The sequence below is a fragment of the Populus nigra genome, chromosome 9 (assembly GCF_951802175.1).
Source record: "Populus nigra chromosome 9, ddPopNigr1.1, whole genome shotgun sequence".
NCBI lineage: Eukaryota > Viridiplantae > Streptophyta > Magnoliopsida > Malpighiales > Salicaceae > Populus > Populus nigra.
In genome coordinates, this window is record NC_084860.1 from 2,448,221 (window position 1) to 2,457,715 (window position 9,495).

The following is a 9,495-nucleotide window of genomic DNA, read 5'->3' on the forward strand; positions in this document are numbered from 1 at the left end:
GCTTGTTGCCATCGCGTATGCAAAGTTGTGAGAGCTTTTATAGCAAACGAGACAATTCCCATTTTCTTGAAATTGTCTGCTGTCACCTCTAATTCTTAGTTGATTTTCTTCTTTTTTAAAGTACCTTCACTGTCTAATTACTTTATAAATAATTTGTCTACGTGCCCATTGACCACCCATTTTACTTTTTCCTCTTTCCCTTCTTGGAGAATGAACTCTTCATAATCATATCTCGACTCTCCCTTTTGAGTTATGCAGAAAAGTTCTTTTCTGGCAAAAGGCCTCTTCAGTTGCATGTCAGTCTGATTGGAGGAGGTTCTTATTATTGTTTTATAGCCAACAATGGAAGTTGGCAACAGTCTTGAAGTGGATGTCAATGGAGAAGAAATTTTCATAGTGGACAAGGTAAGAACACTCTACTGCCCTTTGCCTACCTTTCATGTTTATTAAGGTCTCTCTCTCCATATTCATGGTGGTTTCTGCACTGAATAGTGGCAATTTTCAATGCTTGATCCTACTACCTATTCTTGGGATAGTTTTATTGAAGACAATATATGGGGTCACTTGCAACTACTCCTGTACTTATTCTCAATAAATATTTCTACTGCCTGTCATCTACTTTGAAACTATTGTACAGTGGTGTGGGGCTTTTCATGATATTTCAAGTCTCCATTAATGATTATTTCACCCATGCTCTCGTTTCCTTCCACAAATTGTTATAGGGCCTTCATCATTAATTGTTGACAGAAACTTCTTACCATAATTTCTGATAAATACAGGAATCCACAGTGTCGTCGTATAGGATTTCATAGTTCTGTTTGATGCATTTAATGCTTTTGTCTCTTGATGGTAGCTACATGGGATTAGAAGGATCCAATGAACGAAGTGTTTTGCTGTCAATTTTTCTTGTTTTTTGCCTGCTCTGGTCAAAGAAAGTTTCAATATCTTCTGGTTGATTTGCTTACAACGTTCCTTTTCTCATTGAAATTTGTTGCTGACTTTGACAAATATTATGTTTTAACCATGTGATTAATACCGTGTAATTTTTTGCAGAAAATTCTTTCATCCTTCTCTGCTAGACTCGGCAAATTATTTGGTAATTTGGCTAGTAGTTCAAGAAAACTGAAAGTAATATTTGACAACTTTCCAGGAGGTTCACATGTTTTTGAGCTCATGGCAAGGTTTTGTTACAACAATGGCACCATTGAAATTACTCCTTCTAACGTTGTCCTGCTAAACTGTGCTGCTCATTACATGGAGATTGGCAGTAATAGCTCAGAAAAGCTTAACTTGGGAGATCAGACTGAGAAGTTTCTTGAAGGGATCAATTACTGGACTTGGTCTGAGCTCCTACAAGCTCTGAAACAGTGCCAATATTTACTTCCTGCAACGAATTCATCATTTTTGCTTGAGAAAGTTTTGGATTGCCTTGTAGGAAGGCTTACTTTGCCTACTCTGGCAAGCCCAGTTACATGTTCGTCAAACAATTCAAGTTCTCAGTTATCCTGTGATACAAGCAGCACGTGTAGTATGAGGAACAACTGGTCTCAAACAACTTGGTGGTTTGAAGATCTTTTGGTTTTGAATGCCAATTCATTTGAGAAGGTGATCAGGATGATGATGTCCCAGAAACTAGAGCATGCTACCATTTTTAGGTTCATTGTTTTTCGCCTAAAATCGATATATCTCAGTGTCAGACCAGCTGAGGAGTGCAGAATCACAGCGGTTTCAATCAATCTGCTTTCCTTGTTCGATAGGAGTTCTCTTTCTTGCAAAGGCTTATTTGATATTCTACTGGCAGCAAGGTTGAAAAATTTAAGCAAGTTCTATAAACTCAAGTTAGAGCATCTGATAGGTTCAATGCTGGATCAATCAACTTCGGATCATCTACTTGTTCCATCTCCACAAAGGAACCATCATGTGTATGATGTGAATTTAGTTTTGAGGCTTGCAAAAGCCTTTCTCCTTGAAGGTTCAAAGATGTCTCGAAATCAATGGAGTAAGGTTGCTAGCTTGATGGACTCATACCTTATAGAAGTGGCTCCAGATTTCCTTCTGAAACCTGCCAAGTTTGCAGCATTAGTAATGGTTCTGCCAGATTCTGCTAGAGAATCCAGTGACAGACTCTATGAAGCCATTGACACGTATCTCCAGGTATGCTAGTTAGATTATGGCTTTTAAAAAGCATAAAGTTATCTAAATTTTGTCTGAGCTAATCTATATGTGTTTTTTTTTTTCAAATTTGGAATGCTTGAATTGACTTTGGCTTAACACAGGTCCATGTCCAATTATCTGAAGAGGAAAAGATGAGACTCTGCTCCGTAGTCAACCGCGACAAGCTCTCGGCCGAAGCTTTGGAACACCTTGCTCAAAACTCAAACTTTCCATCGAGAGAAACAATCCGAAGTTTCATTACTCAACAATCCAAGATCAATATCTCAATCCATGATCACTTCTCTTATCTCAAAAACTCGAGTCAGTCTACCTTTCATAGTGATGCGAAGGGAGAGCAAGAGGCCCTTGAACAAATCCTTATTTATGCAAGAAGGCATGGACATTCAAAGAAGACTGACAATCTTGAAACAGAATTGCAAGGAATGCAGAAAAGGGTGGCTGAATGGGAGAAAGTTTGTACAATGATGTGTTCAGAGAAGAGAATTGTGACAAAACCAAGTTTGCATGGCCTTGGAAAGGCTAGATCATTGCCAAAACTCTGCTCATGATACGAATTAGGCCTCAAAATTCTTATGCTTATCTCTTATTGCCTCGGCCAATTATGTGCATAGTTTGAAACATGGGTTGATGTAAATACGACATTTCTTTCTTTCTTTCTTTCTTTCGTTCTCAATTGCATGGGACATTATCGCTTTGAACATTAAGAAAATCAATGGATGTTTCTAAAGAATATTGAGAGTAGACTGCGTCAGCGACCTCTGCGGCTTACAGCATGCGAGTTGAGGGGCTCACTGCACTTAACAATAATTTGAGAGCCCCGAAGAAACATAAAGACATATTAATGGAGTTCCCAAAAAATAAAGCATGTTTTACCATACATTTTTGTTCTTGTACGAGACAAATGTATAAATAAAAAATGTCCCATGCTTTTATTTTATATATCTACACCCTTCATTATAAATTAAGCTTTCCTTCTTATTTCCTTCTTATTCTCCTTTTTTTTTTTTTTACTTTCCGGTTTAAGAAAATCCTTTTTATGTACCTCCATGAAGATTAATAACTAGTACAAAATTTGATCTAACATTAACAGCCTATGTGTTACTAATTGTTGGAATATCATACACGCCGCATAAACAATACAATAAAATTATTTGGGAGCTTCTAAAATTTTGTTAGACAGATCTAGAGTTATTTATGAATTTATTACCTAAAGATCTAATCTTATTTGATTTTGAATAATCATTTAAATGTTGGGTTGTTACATTTCTTAGTCAATATTATTTAAAAATAAATAATTTTTTTTTTAATTCATCTAAGGTGATGAATCTTCTATTGGTTACTCAAGTACCTTTATATAGTTAATGTAATATTCAATATCTGCTCTTTCATAACCTCGATTAAGATAACATGTAATAGGATCAAAATATAACATTCTCTATATACGATAACTTTGTGATTTTAAGTCTAAAAATCACTTACACAACTGTCACGTGAACCTTTTCATAGACATAGGTGATTTCTCTATATAGAATCCTCATACGAGTTAGTTCAATGTACATGTCTTATGACAACCACTTACATATTAGTTTCAGGCATCTCTTATACTTCAGTTTATGAGAATAATTGATTCCTTTCATTAAAAAAAAAAACATGATATGTATCAGTCTCTACGACTTTAATAAATATCCAGTATTTAAGAGAACATTTTAGGAAGAATGCTTCGATGCAATAAGAATCTCATAATTATAACAATTTTAGAATTTTCTTTACAAAGCATTTTTGTCTCATAAACTTTATTTTTACTCTAAATTCATAAATCAGATATTAGATTTATTAATCTAATATTATATAAATATTAAAGATAAATTAAACTTTTATTAATAATAAATATATATTTACATGAATATAATAATAATACGTGTAATAAATTGATTTATTATAAGGTATATAACTAACATTAATGTACTTACATGTAAAATGATAATTTTAGTGAATTACTAGAAAAGTACGAAAAAAACATGTTTCTCTTTATGGTTATCTTTTTATATGATTTTATTGGATGATATACTTTTTGTAAGAGTAATTTAATTGTTTGTTAATCTATTTTAATACTTGAATTAAAATATGCTCAACTTACAAGAATAGCAATCCAATATATATCATAAATACCAACTTAATATATATCATAAATACCAACTTAATGTTGATATTTTTACCTAATAATATTTTAACCATAACAACGACGATGACGGTTAATGTGTGTTTATATCATGATATATGATGTTTTAAAAAATTACTTAAAAATCCATGAAAATAATTAATTTTTCAAGTTTTGACTTCAACAAGTTAAAACCATAAAAGAATCTCTCAAGCAAAATACATTTTTAAAATTCATTAAAAACAGGAATTTCCGCACTCATAGATACTCACTAGCTAGTGGTTAAAAAGAAGAAGAAGAAGAAAGAATAAACAAATAGCAAGTGCAGAAGTTAGTAGCAGAAGTCAATTTTGGAATAACTACGAGGTACTCAAGAAAGTTGAATGTCTTTCTTGTTTGGAAAATGCGAGAGCTAGTTGCGCATTAAATGCTAAGCAGTAGTATTTTTCTTTTCTAGCGAGGAGGGTGCCTTCTCTTCCGCCATTAGAGCTCCTTGGACCAACATTCTTGATATCACCATTGCTTCTATGCTGCATAAAACATGGGTTTATCTATACAAACATCCATGAAGATGGTAATTTTTCGCTTTCCATATTTCCAAGTTGTTGGAACCTGGGACATTTATTATGATGGGACTCTGTGTTTAATGATTTATACCACTTAAAAAAGGAAAAAGATATTCAAATTCAACTATTTAATTTAATTTAAAATCTCAATTTATACCGTTTGAAACGAGCTGAAACGAATTGAGATGTCCAAGGTGTTTCACCGGTCTTTCCGTTCCACTTAACAAATGAGTTTTTTTTTTTTATTAAAAATCTTCACTCATGACATTCCTAATATTTTATCCAAATAGTATAGTTTTTATTACTTGATATTTATAAAAAAAAAATCTCTATTCATTGAATAATAACTGAGGAAGCTTCAAAATTTAATATGTTTGGGAATTTGGTTTTTTTTATGGTTAGATTATAGATTAATTAAATATTATTGTTCAAAAGTTCATATTCTCCACAATATAAAAATGATTGGATGATGAGCGTTTTCTAGAATCTATAAAATGTTATTTTTTATAAAAATATCCCTGATGTGTGTGTGTATATATGAGTTATAAATATCTCTAGTATTATTATTAATAAGATATAAATATCTTTGACATCAATATTAATGAAAAACAAATATTTCTAACTTTATTTTCCATGGCGGTCTATCAAGAGAAAAGATATTAGAAATTTTCCTCTTTGAGGATCTCTGAAGATAAAAATAAACTATTCCTAGCTGGTATCTATCAGGGGTCTCTCTTAACACCTGAGCTCAAACCTAAGCCAAACTCAAGCAAAGATGGGTTTGCCCCAAGACATGTCCTCTTGGCATTTGGGCTCACTGTTTAGTCGAGTCCATATCAAGTTGAATTCGCTCTTACCATCTTATTTTAGAGAGAGTTTTAACTTTAGCTTTCTTTGTGAGGAACAAACTTTCTGGTTCGTGAATAACAAAATATCCCTATTTTGAAGTTATGTTGAATATATATATTTCAGAAAAAATTATTGTGATGAGTATAAGAGGTGGTGAAAAAATGGTAGTGAAATAATAATAATAATAATAATAATAATAATAATAATATCTTTTTGAAAAAAAAATTATCACCACTTTTAGTGATGGTTATAAAAGTAGTTCATATATAATAAATATAAATAATGTACCATTTAAAGAAAGAAAATTTAACTATTGCATTCCTTGTTATAAAAAAACAACACAAAAAGTCTAGTAGGTTGTGTTTGGTATTATGATGTAAAATGTTTTTTTTTAAATATGTTTATTTGAAAATACATCAAAATAATTTATTTTTTTTAATTTTTTATATCAACACATCAAAATTAAAAAACACACTAAAAAATCATTAATTTAATATTTTAAATGAAATATACTTTTAAAACATGTTCAAACACAAAAACTACCGCACTCTCAACACTCAAAGCATATGTGAATTGCTTCCTAAAATCATGATAGTATTTCTTAATTTACAAAATTTGACTTAATATTTTGCTCTTTATAATCAATTGAATTTAGTTCGAGCAAACATAAGTTTAGCAATTCAATCCAACAACTATAATGATTGGTCGGAGGGCAATATTTTGTATTTTTTTTTTTTTATAAATAGGATGACCTTAAGTTGACTATATAAGAAATTTTAACATAATCTTTGTATATAAAAATTGGCCAAAGAAGAATATCACATTACGGGTAAAAACAAGGAAAAAAAAATAGAGAAGAGATGGAGAAAACCCTAGAGTAGCATTGATTACCATGTTCAAGATTTAGAAAAGGGTTGCCCATTGCAAAATTCAATGCTCATATATCATCATAGTTATGTCAAATGAGGACAGTATTCTATTTTGAATTTATTGAACAAACCAAGATAGTGCAGGCATCTCTGCATCCCTTGCCTAAACCAAGAACCATAAATGGGCATTAAGAAAATCAATGGATGTTTCTAAAGAATTTTCACAATGGACTTCATCAGCGACCTATCCGGCTTATAGAACCCTAACTGAGAGGCTCGTTTCACTTACCCCGAAGTACTAAGTTATAGTAATGGAGTTCCAGAACCCAAAGCGTGTTTTTCTTGTAAATGACAAATGTAAAAACAAAAATCAATAATGTAATTAAACTCAGCTTCCACAACACTGTTAACTTGATAACTCTTCGGTTAATTCAAATTAAACTTGATAAAAATTGATTTATTTGATTCGACGAGTTAATATGTGGTTTAATAAAAATTCAACTTAATTTTTTATTTTTATTTTTAAAATAATATTATTTTTATTTTAAAAAATAAAATAATATAGTTTTGAATTGACCTGAATTAACCCAACTCAATAATACCTGACAATGCTGGATTTAATAATTTTGGGAAAAATGTCTCGGTAATTAACTACATACTTCTCAACCTCTACTTCTGTAGGGTGTGAAAAATAATGATTTAATGATTACCAATGTGGCAAGTACACAGATTAGAGGTGAAGGTTAGAAAATATCAAAATAGTATTAGCATTTATTGTGGCAATTAATTGCCATGGGGTTCGCAAAAACATTACTAGATGTTTTGCTAGCTGAGATGAAGACCTTGCCATGAGCTCTTGAGGCCAACATTCTTGAAACCATCACTGTATCTTTGTAACATGAAAACATCTTTGAAGATGGTAAATTTTCACTTTTTAGCTTACCAATTTGTGGGAAGCAGTGAGCATTTATGAGGGGTGAAGAAGCTTTTCCTCGGGGGATTCTGCTCTCGGGACTTTTGCAATTGATTTTAGCTCTCATTTTCTAACCATTTTAGAGCTCTAGACATCTAACATTTTTGGACAATGATTGATAGATAAATTGCTAGGTTTCTTTAGTTACCTCATAGTTCTCTAATCAAGTGAAACAATTAATGGGCCTGATAAATCTGAATAAAAATGAGGCCATAAAATGTTCTTTCAATAGCACTATTTTCCTCTTTCAACGAATGTTTTAAAACCACAGGTCAATTTAGTGAATTATCATTTTAGAGCCCGGTCTAGATTGGATTTTGTATTAAACTAGATGGAAGAGGGCTTAATTAAATCTGATGGACTCGATGGATTAAAGCCCAAGTAAGATCTAGTTTTTGATTTTTTTGATTTTTTTAAAATGATGTTATTTTAACTTCTTTTTATTTAAAAAAAATCTTAAAATGATGTTGTTTTAAATTGACTCAGGTTAACTCAGATTGACTCATCCATCGTATGGCTCAGACCTTGAGCCAATCTTGTTTATGCTACAAGTTGGACCAAATTTCTTCTAATTTAAAAAAAGAAGAGCATACCCGAGCAATGACAACGTCTTTAAAGGAGCAAGAGAAACTTGAGACCCAGGTCATTAATTAAAATGGGTTCAACAAGCTTGGATAATTTAATAATATATCCATATTAAAAAAAATGACAATGACTAATGAAAAAATAAACACTCGTCTATATTATAAAAAATTATTTTCTAAATATTCTTTAAAGTTCTCAACAATCTTATTTAATAATAAAGAAAAAATTGAACATGAACAAAATAACTTCACAAATAGAAAATTGAGAAAAAATTTGAAGCTCAATAACTAGTAAATCAAATGTTGAATTATGAACTGGAAAAAAATCAATTTTAAAAAAAAAACCTAACTCAAGTTAGCATACCAAATTTGTGACTGTGTCATGAGACTATAATAACCTTGTACAAAAGAAATTAAATAAAATAATAGAGCTCAACTCTTAAACAAACTAAATAATAAAAGCAAAATTGAAAATAAATCAACAAAAAAATGTAAAAAAAACTCGAATAAACTTGAGTTAACTCGACTAACCCACAACTTAGGATATGATATCAAGATTACCTCATAGAAAGAAAAGTGAAAACAATCATGAAGCTCAAGCTCCAAGAACCTAATGCGCCATACAAAAAACAACAGAGGCTCTCCATATGTTGATGCGTATGTCACACTCACCAACCACTATTTTTTTTTATTATATTATATATTTATTAAAATCTCAAATTGCCTCCAATCAACTTCATTATTAAAAAATTAGGATGAAAATACAAAAAAAAAAGCCCATGAACTCCATTTTAAAAAAATGCTTTTAAAAATAATTTAATTATTTCATCATGCTTTAAAAATAGTAAAAGATCGATTTATTTCTAATCAATTTGATATTGACTATAAACCTTAAAAAAATACCTTACTATCCCCAATAGGTAATTTAGTGATTTTTTTTATACAAAGTGAAAAAGCATCATTACATTATAGCAATTTACAATGTTTTAATAATTTTAGTGATTAAATCCTTTTAGTTTTTTTATTTATATAATTTTTGTGCAAAGGAAAAGGATTCATTATATTATAATAATTAACAATGTTGAGTATATGTATAGTAAAACATTGAAGCCTCTTAGTGTTTTTTATTTTTTTTAAGAAGTATACATTTCTCCACTCATAATAACAAAGGTATAGTTATCCTCATGAATTTCAATTTCATATTAGTGGAAGAATAATATTCCAAAATATTAAAATACTTAGTACTATCTATATCAATAATACTTGCTTAAAATTATTCCATTAACAAAGAAACACAAGATTTAGTTGTGGTGATATCACA

The 9,495-nt window shown here is 30.6% G+C and overlaps 1 protein-coding gene across 1 annotated transcript; it reads left to right on the forward strand.

Annotated features, from left to right (window-relative positions):
• The first annotated feature begins 172 nt into the window (after positions 1 to 172).
• On the forward strand, positions 173 to 2,882 carry LOC133702699 (BTB/POZ domain-containing protein At3g22104-like). The gene is made up of 3 exons (XM_062127031.1): positions 173 to 405; positions 1,054 to 2,154; positions 2,277 to 2,882. Exons 1-3 carry the CDS (start codon positions 343 to 345, stop codon positions 2,721 to 2,723), a joined length of 1,611 nt encoding a protein of 536 aa, XP_061983015.1. The 5' UTR covers positions 173 to 342; the 3' UTR covers positions 2,724 to 2,882.
• Positions 2,883 to 9,495: the final 6,613 nt, after the last annotated feature.